The sequence below is a fragment of the Bombina bombina genome, chromosome 5 (genome assembly GCF_027579735.1).
Source record: "Bombina bombina isolate aBomBom1 chromosome 5, aBomBom1.pri, whole genome shotgun sequence".
Lineage (NCBI taxonomy): Eukaryota > Metazoa > Chordata > Amphibia > Anura > Bombinatoridae > Bombina > Bombina bombina.
Window position 1 is genome coordinate 527,863,981 of NC_069503.1, and position 21,967 is coordinate 527,885,947.

At 37.1% G+C, this 21,967-nt stretch overlaps 1 protein-coding gene across 4 annotated transcripts in view; it reads left to right on the top strand.

The window, feature by feature from the left end:
* The window catches only part of LRRFIP2 (LRR binding FLII interacting protein 2), a 658,447-nt gene that overhangs the window by 331,002 nt on the left and 305,478 nt on the right, over positions 1-21,967 (top strand). For all 4 annotated transcript variants that reach the window (XM_053714454.1, XM_053714450.1, XM_053714453.1 and 1 more), the window contains one exon: positions 16,136-16,279. In XM_053714454.1, the coding sequence (XP_053570429.1) occupies positions 16,190-16,279 (90 nt within the window). In that variant the 5' untranslated portion in view covers positions 16,136-16,189. Of the gene's footprint in view, positions 1-16,135; positions 16,280-21,967 lie in introns of those variants that run through there.

A 21,967-nucleotide genomic window follows, 5' to 3' on the forward strand; every position in this document is an offset into this window, starting at 1 on the left:
TAGTATTAGATATGTGCATTACGAAAATATCTGAAGGGTTTGAGCGGCTGCTTACTTCCGCATTCGTATCCTTACGAACAATCCAAATGTTTAATGTTTTGTTTTTAATTTGTTTTATCTACAATTTTCCATAGTAAAGGTTTAAGCATAATGCCCAGATATTTGTGTACGACATGTTTTCATTTCAAGAGAAACTGAAATCCTTCTGTTTTGTTTACTGAATTGATGTGACCCAAAGCCCTATAGGCGCTCCATAAGTATGCTAACAATGTTGCCCATAAGTATGTGAAATGTTCATGTTCCTATTGATCATTCAGCCAGCACTGGGTGGTGACCATGTGCTTTTAATGTGCTATTGACTGTTTCTAAACTTTGACCTGCTGTAAAGTTACACTGTACGCTTCAGTTTATACCAGCAAACTCTACATATAGCGTGCTATTAAATGCATGCTATTATATATTTTGTTGGATTTTTTTTTAATTTTCATAATTGCCTGTGTTCTTATTTATTTTACACTTTAAACATGTTATGTTTTTTTATCTATAGATAGTACACACTTGCTGAGTTCATATTGCTGTTGTAAAAGAAGAGATGCACTTTACATCAACTGAATTATTTGTCAGCTTCATCATATAACGCACAAATTTTGTTAGCGGTTAAATATGACCCTGTGCCTATTTTCTTTAAAACGTTCAGCATCTTGGTAGTTTTTAAATGATATCCTGTATCTAATAATGATATTATTTAAATATATAATATTTCAGGATTACACTTTGTATTCATATTTATAGGTGTTTTAAAACTTTCAAAAATGTTTCACCGTTGGTTATACTTGTTGTAAAGGGCATTCTGACCCTTTATGCCAAACGTAGGAAGCTAGCTACTTGTCGATTACCAACAGTTGTCAGCAGATGGAAAGTTGTTAATGGGCTTTAATGCACATAGGGGAGCCAATCACATGAGGCATCTATGTGCAGCCACCAATCAGCAGCTACTGTGCCTATTTAGACATGCTTTTCAACAAAGGTTATCAAGAGAATGAAGCAAATTAGATACTAGAAGTAAATTAGAATGTTGTCTAATATTGCATGCTCTTTCAAAATCATGAAAGAAAACATTTGGGTTTCATGTCCCTTTAAGATATTCATTTGCTGGGGCACCTAAAAATTGGGTCTGGCGTGTGGGCTTGTGAGCCAAGATGGCATCACCTATTATGCCTTCTACCACAAGGCCACCCACAGCGATCCTGGTCACAAGAATCTATGTAGCCTACCTGTAGCGTGTTGTTATGGAACAGTCATTTTTGTGCTGTGCAGCTTACAATTATCATGTGTCACCTGCTTCGGAGCAGCCCTTGGCAATGGGTCACTTATTGCCCGGCACCTAGAAACAGAAAACATACTGGGTTAGATTTGGTAGCAATCACAGAATTTTAATACATTGTTTCTACGTGGGATTTAAGGGCAAATTAGGAATTAAATCACTGCTGTGTTTCTCGTGGTTGCCCATATGCAATGAACTTTCTCTTTCTCCTAGATTTCAAAGACATTTCTTGAACTTGAAAGTTCCTCATAAACCTGTTGTATACAGATAAATATATATATTTTTCTTGTTTGTGGTTGAACACCTTGATTACCTCTATATCTGTCTTTTTTTTTCTTGTAAACATTTTCTTTTTAATTTAAAATATTTTCATTGAAATCTGTTGCCTTACTAAGAAATACGGGTGGACTCTTTAGCTTACGTTCTGTAGCACATTTGCCTAAGTAAGTGACTTCAATTAGGAAATGCCAGTTAAAATATAATTGTGACAAATTACAAGATTTTCCTTTTATTTTATTTGTGTATCGAATTATTCTTTTTAGCTAGTAAGTTTTATTTTAGTTTATTTTTAATTTAGGTTGTCATTGCTGACATATGAATGAGTCATAAGGCTGCAGGAAGACGCAGTGGCAATTTAAAATGAATTTGTAAGAGTCTGATCCTTGTTCCACTTGGATATACAAGTTGTCATTTGCTTAGGTATACAAATACAAACTTATGCTTTATTTTTCTTAAACAAAAAGTTAAAACTATTGAATATTTCTACTAATGATACAACTTAGTGAAGACTACTTCTTAGATTTCTTCTGTGCATGTCTGCACACATACCGAATTAGTCAGTAGGGAACAGTCATTTCAGAAAGAATAGGAAGATCTAAAAGCAATAAGGTTTTGAAATGAAATGAAACTAAAAGGGACACTGAACCCAAATGTTTGCTTTCGTGATTCAGATAGAGCATGCAATTTTAAGCAACTTTCTAATTTACTCCTATTATCAAAAGTTCTTCATTCGCCTGGTATCTTTATTTGAAATGCAAGAATGTAAGTTTAGATGCCATTTTTGGTGAACAACCTGAGTTGTTCTTGCTGATTGGTGGATAAATTCATCCACCAATAAAAAAGTGCCGTCCACAGTGCTGAACCAAAAAAAGCTTAGATGTCTTCTTTTTCAAATAAAGATAGCAAGAGAACCAAAAAAAGCTTAGATGCCTTCTTTTTCAAATAAAGATAGCAAGAGAACAAAGAAAAATTGATAATAGGAGTAAATTAGAAAGTTGCTTAAAATTGCATGCTCTATCTGAATCACGAAAGAAAAATATTGGGTTCAGTGTCCCTTTAACCCCTTAATGACTGAGGACGTGCAGGGTACGTCCTCAGAAAAAAGGCAGTTAACGCCTGAGGACGTACCCTGCACGTCCTCGGTGTGGAAAGCAGCTGGAAGCGATCCTGCTCGCTTCCAGCTGCTTTCCGGTTATTGCAGTGATGCCTCGATATGGAGGCATCCTGCAATAACCTTCTACGGCCATCCGATGCAGAGAGAGCCACTCTGTGGCCCTCTCTGCACCGGACAGCGATGGCCGGTATCGTTGGTGGGTGGGAGCCGGTGTGGGAGGTGGGTGGCGGCCATCGATGGCCCTGGTCATGTGGAGGGGGGCGGGATCATGGGCGGTGGAGTCCGGGGGCGCGCGCGGGCGCGCGCACGTGCACGCGGGGGCGGGCGCGTGCACGGGGAGGGAGCGGGTGGGAACCGCTACACTACAGAAAAATGTGTCCCAAAACAAAATAAAAGTGGGACTTAGAATGTAAAAAAAAACCTTAGGAGTCATTTAGGTGGTGGGGGTTGGTCCGTGGGGGACCGTGGGGTGCCCTGCAAAAAAAATAAAAAAAAATAAAAAAATAAACATTTGTTTGTGTGCAAACTGGGTACTGGCAGACAGCTGCCAGTACCCAAGATGGCCCCCAATAAGGCAGAGGGGGAGGCTTAGAGAGCTGTTTTGGGGGGATCAGGGAGGTTGGGGGCTAAGGGGGGATCCTAAACACAGCATATGTAAATATGCTTTTTTTTTTTTTCTTTTAGAAAAAAACAAAAAAAAAACTTTTATTTTAGTACTGGCAGACTTTCTGCCAGTACTTAAGATGGCGGGGACAATTGTGGGGTGGGGGAGGGAAGGGAGCTGTTTGGGAGGGATCAGGGGGTGGGATGTGTCAGGTGGGAGGCTGATATCTACACTAAAGCTAAAATTAACCCTGCAAGCTCCCTACAAACTATCTAATTAACCCCTTCACTGCTAGCCATAATACACGTGTGATGCGCAGCAGCATTTAGCGACTTTCTAATTACCAAAAAGCAACGCCAAAGTCATATATGTCTGCTATTTCTGAACAAAGGACATCCCAGAGAAGCATTTACAACCATTTGTGCCATAATTGCACAAGCTGTTTGTAAATAATTTCAGTGAGAAACCTAAAATTGTGAAAAAATTAACGTTTTTTTTTATTTGATCGCATTTGGCGGTGAAATGGTGGCATGAAATATACCAAAATGGGCCTAGATCAATACTTGGGGTTGTCTACTACACTAAAGCTAAAATTAACCCTAGAAGCTCCCTACATGCTCCCTAATTAACCCCTTCACTGCTGGGCATAATACACGTATTGTGCGCAGTGGCATTTAGCAGCCTTCTAATTACCAAAAAGCAAAGCCAAAGCCATATATGTCTGCTATTTCTGAACAAAGGGGATCCCAGAGAAGCATTTACAACCATTTATGCTATAATTACATAAGTTGTTTATAAATAATTTCAGTGAGAAACCTAAAGTTTGTGAAAAAAATTGTGAAAAAGTGAACAATTTTCTTTATTTGATCGCATTTGGCGGTGAAATGGTGGCATGAAATATACCAAAATGGGCCTAGATCAATACTTTGGGATGTCTTCTAAAAAAAAATATATACATGTCAAGGGATATTCAGGGATTCCTGAAAGATATTAGTGTTCCAATGTAACTAGCGCTAATTTTGAAAAAAAGTGGTTTTGAAATAGCAAAGTGCTACTTGTATTTATGGCCCTATAACTTGCAAAAAAAGCAAAGAACATGTAAACATTGGGTATTTCTAAACTCAGGACAAAATTTAGAAACTATTTAGCATGGGTGTTTTTTGGTGGTTGTAGATGTGTAACAGATTTTGGGGGTCAAAGTTAGAAAAAGTGTGTTTTTTTCCATTTTTTCCTCATATTTTATAATTTTTTTTATAGTAAATTATAAGATATGATGAAAATAATGGTATCTTTAGAAAGTCCATTTAATGGCGAGAAAAACGGTATATAATATGTGTGGGTACAGTAAATGAGTAAGAGGAAAATTACAGCTAAACACAAACACCTCAAAAATGTAAAAATAGCCTTGGTCCCAAACGGACAGAAAATGGAAAAGTGCTGCGGTCATTAAGGGGTTAAAGGGACACTTAAGTCAAAATAAACTTTTATGACTCAGCATGCAGTTTTAAGACCCTTTCCAATTTACTTATATTATCAAATTTTGCACGGTCTTTTTATATGCACACTTTCTGGGGAACAAGATCCTACTGAGCATGTGCACAAGCTCACATGGTATAAGTATACTAGTCTGCGATTGGCTGATGTCTGTCATATGATACAAGCGGCCATAAAATGGGAGAAAAAATTAATTTATCAGAAAAAAAAAATCTGTTGCTTATTTGAAATTCAGAGTAGATGTTAAATAATTGTATAAAAACTCACTAACCAAAGTAGAACAAGGCAGCACCAAATACCAAAATATTGCTTTATTGAGAGATTACAAAAAAACGTATTCTACCATCCCCTTAAAATAAATACCAATAAAATGCCAAACAGGTAAAATGAGTAATACACACAAATCAATTCATCCCCACATGCTAGCATGTCCCTAAGCCTGCTATGGAAAACCGGGCACTCAAGTGTTAAACAACACGCTCCGGTTAGACTGCAAAAGTCTTTAAGTGTATTATATTCAATTTGGGACTGCTAGCACATTTACCATTGCTTAATTGTCATTTAAATCTGTATGCACCCTACCTTTTTAGATGTTGTTTGTTAAATAATTGTCTCTTCATTATTCACTTGTTATGCAATTCTACTGCATTGAGTGGTCCTTTAAGACATTGGGGAGAATTCATAGGCCTTGAAAAAACTGTAAGATTTTTTTGAAGAGTGCTTAAAGTGAGCTATATAGGCAATTGGTTTAACATGACTAGACCCTGAGGTCATTTCATGATGCAGACTTTTGTACATACACTATAAGTGGGTATTGAGTACCATAGGTGAGTTTTTAGGGCATGCTTTTATGTATGTAGACAATAGGTAGCTCAACACACTCACTACTCGTGAACTATACTCATTCCACTAGCACATACAAATATATACTCAAAACACTGGAATGCTCCTGAGCCTACCCCAGGTATACTCCTCAATAAAGGATATATTTAAAAAAAAAAGAAGTAATTTTAGGATTTATTTTTTAATGTCAAGCGGACATCATATTACATAAAGGAACAGTCTACTCCAAAATTGTTATTGTTTAAAAAGATAATGGGGCGGAGCTAACCGCCAAAGAGATCAGATGTGTTTCCCTGAGGGCTCCCACTTATAGCCTTAATCTAATTATATTGAGATTTCTGGGCAAAAAGAGTTATAATACTCCTCTACAGCCTCACCAACAAGAGCCCACATTCACACTCACAAAGACGGCATATTTGGGTGCTTCCTCAGAGCGGTAACAGGGGTACAGTACTCCTGTATGAAGAGGCCCTGATGGTGGGAAGCGGCGCCCATATCCCTGAGACCTTACCCAATACTCCTTAAGAGCAAAGACACTAACCAAAGTGATCTAATCCTACCCACTGCCTAAATGACCTGAGAAAGTTATTGCACTGAGGGCCACTTTATAGACCGGGCCTTTGAACCTCCTCTCTACTTAGTTCCTGACAATTGAGACATAACTACACTCACAGAGGGACCAAGCAGACAAGGTCCATAAACAAAGTGAGGGCATCTGCAGAGTGTATCACGTCTGGGACTCCACCCCATCATGAAGGATCTGCACACAATCGTAAGATTACTCCTGCGGGACTTGGAGGTCAAAATGGATAACCAGTTTGAGGATATTACTCTACTCTGCAGGGTGCATAGTTGTGACGCTCCCCTACTAGATGAGACCCTACCTTTCACGGATAGCATGCCTACCCCCTCTTCTTCTCACGGTGGAATACCGACCCAGAAAGAGAACCTCCCTGAGGGACAACAAGGGTTCCTCAACTATATGGAACAGTTGTACACGACCTGCGACCTCAACGATCTGCAACAGTTAAACCTAACCCGACTGGGCCTTCTGCTGACGCCGGGAGTGATGCGGCCAGCCTCCCTGGCTCAAACAGAACTTTGACACCGCTGACCGGATTACTAGATAGCAGAGCACAGCATCTTAGAACAATCTCCTATACCCCTAGGATCAGCGATCACTACACGGAGAAGCTTGAGACGTATATAGACAGCAAGCACCAGATACGCACCTTACTTTATACACCATACAGTCTAGCTACCTGAAGGCGACTACCATATCTCCAGACGACAACAACAAGGTCTATCAGACAGCAACTTGATATCCTGCTGAAAGTCCCAATGTTCGGAGACATACCTGTGACTTTTATGGAAACCGATAACTGCTAACTTTGAACCTGCATTCTGAACCAAATGCTGGGTACTTTATTATTGGGGCATTTTATCACATTAGAGGGTTGTTCTTTATGTTCCACCTCAGTTTGTGTCACCTTCGCTAGGAGGGTGTCGTATTGTGCTCTTCTCTCACGACGTAGAGCCGAGGTGTGTTTGATCAGGACCCCTCTCAGGACACACTTGTGTGCCTCCCATACTGTGGTGTCAGCTATAGCGTCATCTGCGTTTAAAAGGAAGTATTCCTCAATTGTGCTATCCAATTTCTGTCTCAATACCCGATTATCTAATAAGGATTCGTCCAGTCGCCATATATAAGGCGTGACCGGTGCCCCGGGCCATTCAATGGTGCATCTCATTGGGGCGTGGTCGGACCATGTGATCTGATCTATATAGCTACCGGTCGTGACTGATAATCCAGCCGAGTCTGTGAAGATATGATCAATTCTCGTATATTTCCCATGTGGATGGGAGTAGAATGTATAATTTTTGGAAACAGGATGTAGCGTACGCCACACATCATGGAGAAACAGGTCTCTCATAGTTTTAGCAACATGTTTTACCACTCGACATGAGGTGCTGGATAATCCATCTGATGTGTCCAGCTCTGGGCAAAAGGACACATTGTAGTCTCCACCCATAAAAAGAATTCCTTTTTGGGTTTCTAGTATCTTTGTCGCAAGTTTCTTAAAGAAGATATCCTGCGCCGTATTGGGTGAATAAAGACTGACAAAAGTAACTAATTTGCCATATAGATTAACAGCTATAATCAAGTACCTGCCATCAGGATCCCTTATGATCTGTTCCAACCGGAAGGGGATCCCAGCTCTAAATATTATCCCCACTCCATTTTTTTTTGTGGGTCCAGATGCGAAGTATGCCACTGGATATTTCTGACTATACCATTTAGGCTCTTTGTGTTTAGAAAAATGCGTCTCCTGGATGCACACAATATCTCCACCCATTCTATGTAAGTCTCTGGTGACAATCGATCTCTTCTCAGGGCTATTAAAGCCATTAACATTAATCGTGACAAGATCCATAGTCCGAGCTCTAGTGTCCTCCATCACTTCTGCTATTGATATAGGGGTATATCTTGGTCAGTTACGTAAGCTGATGGATGGGGGGAAGGTGTCGGGGATGCGTTGGATATGGAGAGAGAAAAAAAAAAAAAAAGGGGGGGAGGGGAAGATGGGAGAGAAAAGTGTAGGTAGAAAAGGGAATAGAAGAATAACGGTGGGAAGAGAAGTTAGGTAGTGAGGGACCTAAGGGTCCAGGTAAGAGGTCTGTGGCTAAAGGTGTGAGCAGGAGGCTGAGAGAGAGATTCCTAACTCTAATGTGGATATAATAGAAAGAGATGAATTAAGGAAAAGAGACCTAGGAGAGAGAGAGAAAGAGAAAATAAGAAAGGAAGAAAAAAGAAACAAAGAAAAGAAAATCGTAGTGGTGTAGAGTCTTACTCTAAATCGCAAGAGAGTATAAGTAAAACAAGGGGGTAGTAACCCTTATACTCTCAGCAGTTGAACTTTATAATTAGTTAAATAATCTGTAGGTAAAGGCAATCAATAAAAGGTTAAACGATTTCTATTAACATTTATGTAGAAACAAAGCAATACACATTTCAATATATTATATTATTAAATAACCTATGCATCAGAATAAGATATGAATTTGTTAAGGCATTGCAGGTACTTATCTATCCCAGAATACCATTTCTGATCCGCTATAACGTTCCCTTCGCATCTCTATGCTCTATTTATAGGTCATGTTGTTATTCTCACTCTGCAAGCGCGAATCTAAGTGTGTTTATGAAGATCACCGTCCCACATTTCAAGCTTTCATTAAGATCTAATTACACTCAAGATAGTGGCTTCATGTCCTCTAGTGATGTCATGTAGTTGAATTGTTTGCATGTGGCATTCTGGGTCAGCGCCTCCATTAGTGTCTGGACCCCAAGTGCTTTGCAGTGCTAGTGAGGTCTGTGCTGAAAGAATTTGGGCGTTATGAATGGCGTGTAGTTAGGCAGAGCACTGTCCTTCTAAATGATGTTGTACCTAGTAAGCCTAGTTGTTTTGTATACTAGAGTGAGTGGTTGTGTGAGTGCGGTAGTAGTTAACCATGCCGTGCACCCCAACCATTCGTGTAGTTTAGGTGTATGCTAAATTTGTGACACCTGAGTTTCAGATTACCTATTCAATCCCTCAAAAAGCTCACACTCATTACTCAATTTGAATGTCGATCATTATTGGGGCATTTTAATGAGAGCTGGCCAGTTTGATAAGGATGCCCAACCTATTATAACTGTCACTAGTTTAATATATACATTGTTAGTTGCACACTCCTTTAGCAAAATTAACATATTCCCCCCAGGACTATTCTAAGATTGCAACGAGTTCTTTGCACTGTCTGTTGATATATTTTCATGCACATATTGCCGAGCATTTAAGTTTTATGCTATAATTATTAATTTGTTTATCTGAGTGGGGCAGAAAGAAAAGTAGGTTAACCTTTAGGGGCCTATCAAGCTCCAAATGGAGCTTGATGCCCCGTGTTTCTGGCGAGCCTGCAGGCTCGCCAGAAACAGCAGTTATGAAGTAGCGGTCACAAAGACCGCTGCTCCATAACCTGTCCGCCTGCTCTGAGCAGGTGGACAGACATCGCCGAAAATCAACCCGATCGAGTACGATCGGGTTGATTGACGCCCCCCTGCTGTCTGCCCATTGGCCGTGAGTCTGCAGGGGGCGGCGTTGTACCAGCAGCTCTTGTGAGCTGCTGGTGCAATGCTGAATACGGCGAGCGTATTGCTCATCATATTCAGCGAGGTCTGGCAGACCTGATCCGCACTGTCGAATCAGGTCTGCCAGACTTTGATAAATTGGGGCCATAGGCTCACCTAACTCACTTCTCAGTATGTTCTTTTATGCTCTGTTTTTGGACATAGTACTACCTGTAGGAACGTTCCCAATAGCACTAATGTATTCAATCACCCTCACACTCTACTCTACCTAAGGCACATTATATATTTGAGTTCCTGTAATATATTCTGGGCTATGCATCTTCACGCATTATTACTATTAGCCATTATGCTGTCTGTAAATAGAAGCTCATAACGATGTTATGTATCTTACTCTAATGCCATGCGCTACTCTCATTAGCTTATATCATACGATATAGGACTTTTTATGACTATCTTAGAGGGATATACTAGCCATATTTGGTGTCCGCACAACTAACTTCCCCTTACTAAGCCGCACAGTGAAATATCCTCCCGCTCACTACTTTGGATCATACCAAAATTTAATCGGGTTTGTTGAACATTACTAATGTAGTCTTATAGCTGTTTTTATCATGTTTGTTATACAGTAAGCCAACTTCCAATAGCCCAATTTAATTTACCCTAGATTCCTACATATTCTAGGTCCTTCTCTACCTATCTATAGCTTACTTTTCCCTATCTAAATGCAGTAGGTGACCAGTTGATAATATACAGTAGGGTTGGGTACCTATGGTTCTCATGTATGTTTTACAAGGTATCCGCTTATAACAGTTCCCCATGCACTTCTCTGGGTACTCTATTAAAAGTGAGTTTTCTCCTTTGCTTATATACTGGAATAAGGGGCGTTGGGAGGCTAAATCTGAGAGACATGATAGTCAGGTACAATGGATACACATTTCACTATATCTTTCTAATCCACACAGTAGAATAACATTTTGCCCACCAATCTAGATCTTACTAACATTAAATCTGGTCTGATTAAAAATATGCAGTAGAGGCTGCAGCGACTGGTTTCATATTTTGTCTTACAAGATGTCAGCCTACAATAGTTCACCATAAACTATACTGGATGCCCAAATATATAGAGAGCTTTTTCATCCCATGATGATACTCCTATACTCATCTGACATTACGCATATCATTAAGGTCCTCACAATATAAATTGAGCAAAAAGCCCCAAGAGTGACCTATCTAATCCTCACCAATCATACCTATATATTGAGCTTTTGCTAACGCCTCCCCTACTATAATTATATACATTTTGCATACAACAATATTCATCCCTCCGTGAGTTCAATACCAACCCCTCAATTGTGAATTGTCAATCTCTTATAACTTTTATCTTATCCCATCAGTTAGAATGCACGCCCCCACTCCCCCCCCATTTTAAAGCAGCTCTCGTCTGCTGATCATCCCTAACTATTATATCATATACAATATCCTATAACTGCCAAAATACATTTCACGTAATAGAAAACGAGGCCCCATCAACACAGACTTTTAGACTATTCTTTATTATATCTAAAACTGGATTTCCTCACACAACACACTCCATTTACAGGCACCAACATAATTCAGAGACTGATATTAGATTCACTATGTAAGCTTTGCCATAAAGGTTAACCATTCCTATCTTAATTAAGTTATAACCGTTTATATTGATCTAAAAGTGATATACCCTTGTAATTGTCTAATTTTTTCATGTATGTCTTGGAAGCCTCAATAAAAAGATATGTTTTTAAAAAAAAAAAATCCCTTTATTACTCATTCCCCAGTTTTGCATTATATTAATATACTTTTTACCTTTGTGATTACCTTTGTATCTAAGCCTCTTCTGACAGCGCCCTTATAACATGACTATTTATAATCTATTGACTTGCATTTTAGCCAATTAGTGCTGTGTCATGCACAATTCCACAGGAGAGAGTACAATGATATCTGTATGACTTGCATGAATTTGCAGTCTCTTGTGAAAAGCTAATAAAAAAAGTATGTGATAAGAGGCTGTCTGTAATGACTTGGAAACGGCCAGAAATGTAGTGGTCTAAATGTTATAAAATATAATAATATAACTATGTTGGTTGTGCAAAGCTTGGGAATGGGTAGTAAAGGTGTTATCTATCTTTTTAAACAATAACAATTTTGGTGTAGACTGTCATTGTGTTAAAGAAATGTCTTCAGATTTCACTGTTTATAAAAATTTTACCCAACCCTTTCTATCAGATAATTTAATTTATAGACAAAGTAAGCTTTGTAGATTTGAATTTTTTAAGCCAACACCCATCTGTGACTATTTGCTTTAAATGACTGCTGCAACATCAAGTTTTATGCCTGAAGCATTGTGCTAAAATTATACATAATCCATTTGACAGAAAATTAGTTACATTATTAAAAAACAACAACAACAAAAAACATATATCGCATTGTACTGTACATGTGTTTATCTTTAAATCTTTTGAAAAATGAATATGTTTTTAAAAGGAACATTATAGTGCAAACATTACATTCATTAGAGCATGGAATTTTTGCTCATATTGGAACTTTGTGTTAAATCCCTACTCGGGAACTGCAGAGAACTGCTGGTCCCAATTGGACACAGCTGGTAAGCCAATAGGAAGCAGCCACGCCTTGCAGTGGCTGTGTTCTACATGACAGCTGCAGTTCTCCTGACTTTATCTATGTACTTAAAAATCTATATCTTAAACTTCTTTGCTTCTATTATCAAATTTACTTTCTTTTCACTTTGTGCTCTAGATCCTAACTTGAGTGCAGGATCTGCTGTGTGTCCTGATTAAAGTCAATGGCACATTTTGCACACTTCTTATTGGCTGCACTGCCCACTGACAAGTACAGAAAATCAAACTGCTTTGCAGCAGGGTGTCTGGTACCGGATGGTTAGCTTGCAAATTTGGGAGTAATATATGCATAAAAAGGTAGAGTAATTTCAGTAAAGGAACAATTATTAGTCTATACTGGGCATTAAAAAGACCATGCTGAACTTTAAAATCCAACGTTTACTGTGCCTTTAATGGGAAAAATTCTGTTCTCCTTTGATGTCCCTAGTTTTTTTTTTTTTGCCTTGCTTCTGCAATCCTCTATTGCTTCATCTTTGCAAACTGTGTCCAGATTTGTTAAATTACGCCTTTAATGAGTTCTGTTCATTCTGTCCTCTTCAGTCTACCAAAAGGAGCGCTTTCAGAAATCGCAGCATTCTGGATCCCCTCATACTTGAGAAGCTTAAAGGGATATTAAACACTTTGCGATAGTAATATATAAAATGATAAATAGTGTGTGTATGTGTGTATGTGTGTGTATATATATATATATATATATATGTATATATATATATATATATATATATATATATATATGTGTGTGTGTATGTATGTATGTATATGTGTATATATGTATATATATATATATATATAAACTCTGCAATATACTTTCATTATTTATTTTGTCCCATTTTCCTGTAATTCCAATCCAAAATTGTGAACTTTTTAGTTCCTATTAGAAATGGAAGTGCAGAACACTGTTTTATTCCACACAACCATTGACTGCACACCATAGTGACCTATTTATAACTGTCCCTAATTGGCCACAGCAGAGAAGTAACCTACATTACAACATGGCAGCTCCCATGTTTTTTTAGGCACTAAAACTTTACACTTATTTTGTCAATATTTAAACAACTAATGAAACTTTAAAAAAATGCTTCTGCATGCTATTTCTCAGACTAATCTTTTCTTTGACTGCATCATTCTATCTAGCATTTGTTTAGTGTTTAATGTCCCTTTAAGTACATTTTTCTCTGACTTACCTAGTTTCCTTAGCACAATTAATTTTACTTTTAGAATTACTTGTGTAAGGATCAAGAATTAGTATATATCCATGATTTAGCCATGTGTTGATCAGCTAAATACTCTATATGGATCTTCTGGAGAGGTTGCATAGGCAGGGCTCAACAAATAATTACCGCTTAGATTTCTAAAAACATGCAACTTTTAAATGGTCAGTAAAGACAAATAATTTACTCTGATTATGATTTTTTCTTTGTTCTCTTGGTATCTTTTCTTTGGTTCAGCAGCTGGGTACTGCTTGCTGGTTGGTGGCTAAATGCAGCAACCAGTCAGCAAGTGCTATCCATAGTTATGAACCAAAAATGGGCCAGCTCGTAAGCTTACATTCCTACTTTTTCAAGTAGATACTAAGAGAACGAAGAAAGATTGGTGAGTAAATTATTATTATTTTTTTAATTGTATGCCTTGTCTAAATCACAGCAGTTTTATTTTTGTGTCTTGAGGACTTTCCCTTCTTTTCTTTTCAATCTGGTGAACAGTAGGAATTTAAATTTTGAGATTGTTCTATCCTTTTAAAATAAGAGGCCCTATTTCACAGGTCTGATGGTGTTAGAGCTCTAAAGATTTAGTTGGAAACTATGAAAGAGATAAAACAAAGGGCTGTGTCTTTTAAGAGTATAATTTATTCCACCAGTGGTGTATTTTATCAGAATCCAGCTATAATGAATAAGAACATTGTGCCAATTAAAATGTCTTAAAGGGACACTGAACACAATTTTTTTCTTCCGTGATTCAGATAGAGCATGACATTTTAAGCAACTTTCTAATTTACTCCTATTATCAAATTTTCTTTATTCTCTTGGTAACTTTATTTGAAATGCAAGAATGTAAGTTTAGATGCCGGCCCATTTTTGGTGAACAACCTGGGTTGTCCTTGCTGATTGGTGGATAAATTCATCCATCAATAAAAAAGTGCTGTCCATAATCTGAACCCAAAACAAAAAAGCTTTGCTGCCTTCTTTTTCAAATAAAGAGAGCAAGAGAACAAAGAAAAATTGATAATAGGAGTAAATTAGAAATTTGCTTAAAATTGCCTGAATCACGAAAGAAAAACATTTGGGTTCAGTGTCCCTTTAAGCATTTTTCACAGCTATTCCTTCATAGTGGTTGCCTTTGGTACTATTCCAAACTGTTTTCCATAAGATTTTTAACACTCTTTGTGTTTTGTATCTCCGTTTGCGTTCCCACAGAGGTGGTCTGTATACATTATACAGAGAACTCTGGGTAAGATATACCAACAAAATATGTACAAGATCTCAGTTTTTGATACCATACTGTGTCTGACCACAGAACACCCTTTGGGGTAAGTGCAGCAAAAAACACTTGTGGACAGCTTTTTAAAGTTTATTAACTCTAATCAGCAGAAGATAGGTTTGGTGATGCTTATATCCAGGAAAAACAGCTATATTAATTAGTTTTGTTTGATTTGCTGCTTATTAAAGCTATAGGCTTTTTAAAGTTTACTAACTCATAAACAGAAGTCCAGAAGTGCTTTTGGTTTTGCTGCACTTACCTTATGGGGGGATTCTGTGGTCAGACATCGTATGGAAACAAAAACTGTGAGATATTGTATATCTCATTTGAATATCTTACCCGGAGTTCTCTAGTGCTTAGGTAACAATGTACACAAACCACTTCTGTGGGAAAGCAAGCAATGTGCTGATTGGCTATACAATCATTTTTGTCTTTCATATATTTATGAATTATATATGACAAGGTCTGGTTTTCCAGTTCATCCCAAAGATGTTCAGTAGGGGTAAGGTCAGGGCTCTGCAGAGGACACTATAGTTCCAAACTAAACTCATCAAACCACGTCTTCATGGACCTTGCACAGGGGCACAGTCAAGTTAGAACAGGAAAGAGCCTTCAAAGGTAGAAGCAGTATCTCAGAGTTAGAGTTGCTGCACAGGTGCAAACAAGGCAGCACTGGAATGCATTGAATGCTAAATTTCAACATGATGGGACTCATGGCTAAAGAAAGAAGGGGAATAATCTCAATACTATACTGGAACTAAGGGTTTAGCCCGAACCCCCGAAAAACAGCCCCACACCATTTTCCCTCCACCAAACTTTACGTTGGGCTTTATGCATCCGATAGGTAGCATTCTCCTAGCGTAAACCAGACACACATTCTAACATTAGGCTTGCAGATAGTGAAGTGGGATTCATATCTGTGATTGTGTGTGTGTATGTACTGTATATACTGTATATTTATACATATAATGTGTGTACTGACTGATGATCATCTTTGTTTTAAGTAATTTCCTCATTTACTTTAATTGATCATTTGTCTATTTAAAATTGTTTTGTTTTTTTATTTTATTTTTTATCATTCATAAATCCTTTTTCTTCCAGAATGTTTTCTGATTGGTGACTTTGCGATACACAAACATGCACGCATTGAAATTGGAAATAAACTAAATATGTATTTAACCCTTATGTATTTCAGGTTTCCGCTATAATTGTGACGAGGGCCGACGGTAAATCTGAATAGGATTAAGAAATGGGGACGCCTGGATCTGGAAGGAAACGTACTCAAATGAAAGATAGATTTTCTGCTGAAGATGAAGCCCTGAGTCACATCGCCAGAGAGGTTGGATTCCATTCTTAAATATTCTTATGCAGCACAAATATTTTTTTATTATACATTTGTGAAAACATGCACGTGTCTGATTTAAAGTACAAGGACTGTTTCACATAACTGCCATGAATTTCAGTGAGAGTTAAAGGGATAATCAAGTCAAAATTAAACTTTCATGATTCAGATAGAGAATGCAATTTTAAGCAACTTTCTAATTTACTCATAATGATTGTTCTTCGTTCTCTTGGTATCTTTATTTGAAAAAGCAAGAATGTAAGCTTAAGAACCGGCCCATTTCTGGTTCAGCGCCTGGGTAGCGCTTGCTGATTGGTGGCTACATTTAGACACCAATCAACAAATGAAATGCTGTCCAACTGCTGAACCAAAAATGGGCCGGGTCCTAAGCTTACATTCTTGCTTTTTCAAATAAAGATAGCAAGATAACAAAGAAAAATTGATAATAGGAGTAAATTAGAAAGTTGCTTAAAATTGCATGCTCTATCTGAATCATGAACGTTTCATTTTGACTAGACTATCTCTTTAAAAGTTAAAACTTTACAGATCTGTCTTTAAAGGGACATACATGTGCAGCAAGAAAATGCATAATATGTTAGAGCATTTTATTACTGCACTACTGCTTGCTTATAACTAAGGTTTAGCCCCTGCAAAGGGATCAAACCTATATTTAAAGTCCCCTCCAGAGCAGCGACGCACTACTGGGAGCTAGCTGTACACATCTGGTGAGCCAATGGCCAGAAGAAAATGTTTATAGTCACTAATCACCATCTAGCTTCCAGGAGTGCATTGCTACTGCTGAGGATATGCACATATACATTTCAAGAATTTATAACTAAATAATAATGCAAATTTGATAATAGAAATGAACAGTTTCTTAAAATTGCATGCTGTACCTGAACCATAAATATTTAATAATACCTCCTTAATTCTACATAGAATAAGATTATTTCTTATACCAATGTTTTGAACCTTCTGTACTTCTATCTCAATGAACACACAATTTCTGTTACTATTACTGAAAACAGAATTAGAATATTGTGTTATGTTACTTCATGAATATGGTGATTTTGGACAATGAAACGGTTGTACTCATCACATAACTGACACACTTTTATTCACTAGCTCCAAGGCAGGATAGCGGCGTATGTATGTATGTATATATGTTAAGTTTGATCTCTGAACAAAGGCAACCTTTGAATATGTTAGGATTGTCTTATGAAAAACATAACTGTTTGTCAAGAGCAGCCAACTTGTTTTCTAGATCTAACTTATCACGTTGGCTGCACAGGCTATAACTGGCTGCCCCTGGGGCACTCGGACTTAAATGTTAATGAATTAAAGCCCAGTATCAAATAATAATCTTAAAAACAGGGGCACTTTATTAACTCCTTAAAGTTTACAATGATGCTTATTTTTTAAAATACCTTTGCGTAATGGTAAACATAAGGCCGATCCTCAGTCCGCATCTGCTGCTTTTATTAGCATATTGATGACGAATCCAGATTCCTCCATCATTGCGTTGCCCCACGAGCTGGATGCCAAAGGGGGCACACAACGATTGGAGGAAGCCGGATTAGTCATCGAACTGCTAAAGAAAGCAGCAGATGTGGGCGGATGATCGGCGTTATGTTTACCATAACTCAAAGGTAAGTATTTAAAAAAATAAAATAAACATCATTGTAAGCTTTAATGAATTAAAGTGCCCCTATTTTTAAGAGTATTATTTGATAATTTATTCCTGTGTTACCCTTTGCTGAAGGAACAGCATTGCACTACTGGCAGCAAGATTAACGCATCTAGTCAGCCAATCACAAAAGACAAATGTGTGCAGGCACTAATTAGCAGTAGCTCCCACTAGTGTATTCTTTTTCAACAAGTGAAATGAAGAATACAAAGCAAATTTGAAAAAAGAAGTGAACTTAAGTGTCTTAAAATTACATGCTCTATCAGTTTAATTTTGAATTTCCTATCCCTTTAAGACTTAGGCTTTACATAGGCTTTACAATCCGGCCCTTCAATCCTTTGTATGTGGGTTTCCTTTATGGACTTAAAGGGACAGGAAACCTCAGAAATGTCTTTATGATTCAGATAGATCATACAATTTTAAACAACTTTTACAATTTACTTGTATTTTCAAATATGCTCCATTCTCTTGTTATCCTTTGATGAAGGAATAGCATTTCACTACTGGCAGCTGGATGAAAACATCTAGTAAGCCAATCACAAGAGACACATGTATGCTGCAGGTACCAACCACCAAGTAGCTCCCACTGGTGTAGGGTATGTGCATATTAATTTTCAACAATAAATACCAAGAGAACAAAGCCTCTTAAAATGACATGCTCTGATTCTTGTAAGTTTAATTTTGACTTTCCTATTCCTTTAAAGGACCACTAAACACAATAGAATAGTATAATCAATAGATGTATAATATAGAGAGCACTTTCTTAATTTCAAATGAGTAGAAGTTTTTGTTTCCTGACAAATTTAAAAGTTAGAGTTTACCCTTTAATATAGGGAAGTGTATTGCAGTAGTTTGAACAGAAAGCATTCATATTAAAGTAGACAATTGTGCTAGTGTAGTAATGATTCTTAGAACAGAAATGTATGTATGTATATATATATATATATATATATTCCAGAAAGGGTAGAGAGACTACTAAAGTAAACAACTTGTCATAAACCTCTTGAAATGTGCTTCCTCCAGAGGTACTATGCTAATATTGATTTGCAGGTATTGATCTTAGACGTTTCTATGAAATGTATATGTAAGCAAGAAAATGCTCAGAGCTTTTCTCTTAATGGCATTAGTTGGCATCTTTGTTGGTATATAGAGATTAATGTTTTAATGAAAGTATATAAAATATTTTCTTTTCTTTATTTTTTCACATATAAAATAACCTTAAACCTTTTGTAAAACTGTATTTGTAAAAAAAAAAAAAAACAGTAAAAAACAAAAACAGACTGGTGGCCTCTTTATCTGTAGACAGTTGAGTGCCTGAATGAGGCTTGAATGAAAAGCAAGATAGTTGTTGGGATCTATAGATAGAAGTAAATACCAAGTGATCAGCTGTTGTGATCCATTTGTACTGTAAGCACTTACTTTCTGGGTGTTCAACAGGTGCAGTTGTCAAAGCCTAATGCCACAAAGAGAGAACATGATTGCATTATTTATGAGCAAAACAAATAGGTTAGTCTTCATTAGTTTGGTTTGTACTCTTAATCCTTTTGGTGCATTGTTTTCTTTAAATAACTTCTTTTATATATTGTCCTGGATTAGGGCTTTTTTTTTAAAAAAAAAAGTGTCTGGATCCTCATTTTTCTTGCTGGTTCTTAAGACTGACCTTGTGTTGAGGGTTGCAGTATTTTTTCTTACCGTATATAAGACTTAGGTCCCCAGTCTGAAGATAGTCTAGACAGATTTTGGTTTTTAGGAGTTGTGCATGTTCTCTATAGCAGTAGGTCACTGCATGAAAAAGGGTTAGTAATCTTAAAGTGGTTTCCCAATAAAATGGTTATGCATGATGAAAAAAATCATTGTAATGCACATTGAATATCTCTCTTGCCTTTACTTTCACTGTAATTTAAACTGTTGTCCCCCCCCCCCCCCCCGAGAGGGTGCAGCACTGACACTCTTGCATGCTGCACAGTGATTGCATGTGTGCATGAGCTTGTTTCTCTGTCGCTGATTGGTCATAGTATTATTATTCTTTATTTATGAAGCACCAACATATTCCGCAGCACTGTCCAAGAGTACAATTCATTTAAATAAAACAATATAAAACTTATAATAGACAGGACAAAATTTACAAACATATACGGGAGGAATTGAGGGCCCTGTTCCCTTGGGAACTTACAATCTAGTAAAGAAAGCAAGTAGTATTGAAGAGGCTGTTCTAGAGTACGGTATATAGCAAATGTTATATCATTTTTTGTTTATTTCCACACAAAATTACAGAGACATGTAACAGAAACATCTTGATGTGCAATTACATGATCTGTGAGCTACTTTCATGGATCAAACTACTTTTTGTTTATCTTCACATAAATAAACACTTTATATTACAATCTCATACGGTTTAATATTCATTGATTAAGTTACCATTTAGAATGTGATGAATATGCTTATAGTTTATGTGCTACATCTACAAACCGCTGGTTTAGACTATCGTATACATACATCACACAAATGTGCCCTTTAACATCCGTAGTAGCTCTAATTTGATGAGGTTATACAAGGTTGCATTGTACATTTGTGTAGATGGCTGTCTGACTATTTTGGCCACTTTCCCTGCATGCACATTTATTGGCAGTTGTATGTTCTCGGCGTAAACATACTACTCATGCTCACTAGCTCTCTGCCTCCCTCTGAACTTTGGCATAAATCTGGATTGTCCTACAAAAGGCCTCTTGGTCGTCATTAATACTGTATTTATTGAAAAAGGAAGAATTTATTAAAAGGACAGCAAACTCTTATAGAGAGATAAATATAAAGTGTTTTTTTTTTTGTACAAAAACGCATGATTCAGATAGAGCAGGCTATTTTAAGCAACTTTCTAATTTACTCCTAATATCAATTTTTATGTTGCTTTGTGCCCCCCCCCTAAAATGGTTGGACACTTCTTATATTGATGATTATTACTGTGGTACATTATTATTATTATTGTATTTGTATCCATTGACGCTAATTTCACCTTTTGTTGTCAAAACGGTTTCTTTAGGCTACAACATTCATTTAAAAAATATGTACTTTTGTTTTTTGGCTTAAGCAATATTTGAATGATACAGAACATGCACTGTTGTTAAACACAAATTATTTTGTGTTTGCTGCCTCACGTAGTTGTTTGATTTCAGCAACCACATTGTTTTAACTAGGTTTTACTAATTAATTATGGAGTTAGGACTTATTTTAGAGCATCCATGAATGTAGTTCACAGATCATGTAATTGCACATCATGATGTTTCTGTTACATGTCTCTGTAATTTTGTGTGGCTGTGAATTATTTTCAATTTTAAAAAGCTTAAAGGGACAGGAAACCACAACTTTCTTTCAAGATTTGAATAGAACATACAATGTCAAACAACTTTCCAATTTACTTCTATAAACAAATTTGCTTCATTCTTTTGTTATCCATTGCTGAAGGAATAACATTGCACTACTGGCAGCTAGCTGAACACATTTAGTTAGCCAATCACAAGAGACAAATGTGTGCAGGCACCAATCGGCAGCAAGCCCCCACTAGTGTAGGATATGTGCGTATTCTTTTTTAACAAGGGATACTAAGAGAATAAAGCACATTTGAAAGTAAAACATTTGGTAATTCCCTCTTCTAATGCCCTGCTAAACTCATTCTCACTGTCGTACAGACTGTGGCAATGAGTTTATATTTTTGGTGTTAAACCTTTAATTGGTTGATGAAGAAGGGCTTGTTCACGGGCTAATCATATAGTTCTATGAAAAATAGACCTTAGTAACTTTGAGGTTTGTTCCCAGATTTGTTTTACATATACACAAGTCCACCACCTATGTATAAAAGTGCCTGATTCCTTGCATCCTTGGAAACATACGCCCCCTTCAATTCCCCCAATGACATATAGTCTTGTAGGATGTAGATACTATGTAAAAGTGACTTTCAGATACTTTTATGCAAGTTTAATTTTGAATTTACTATCCCTTTTAAA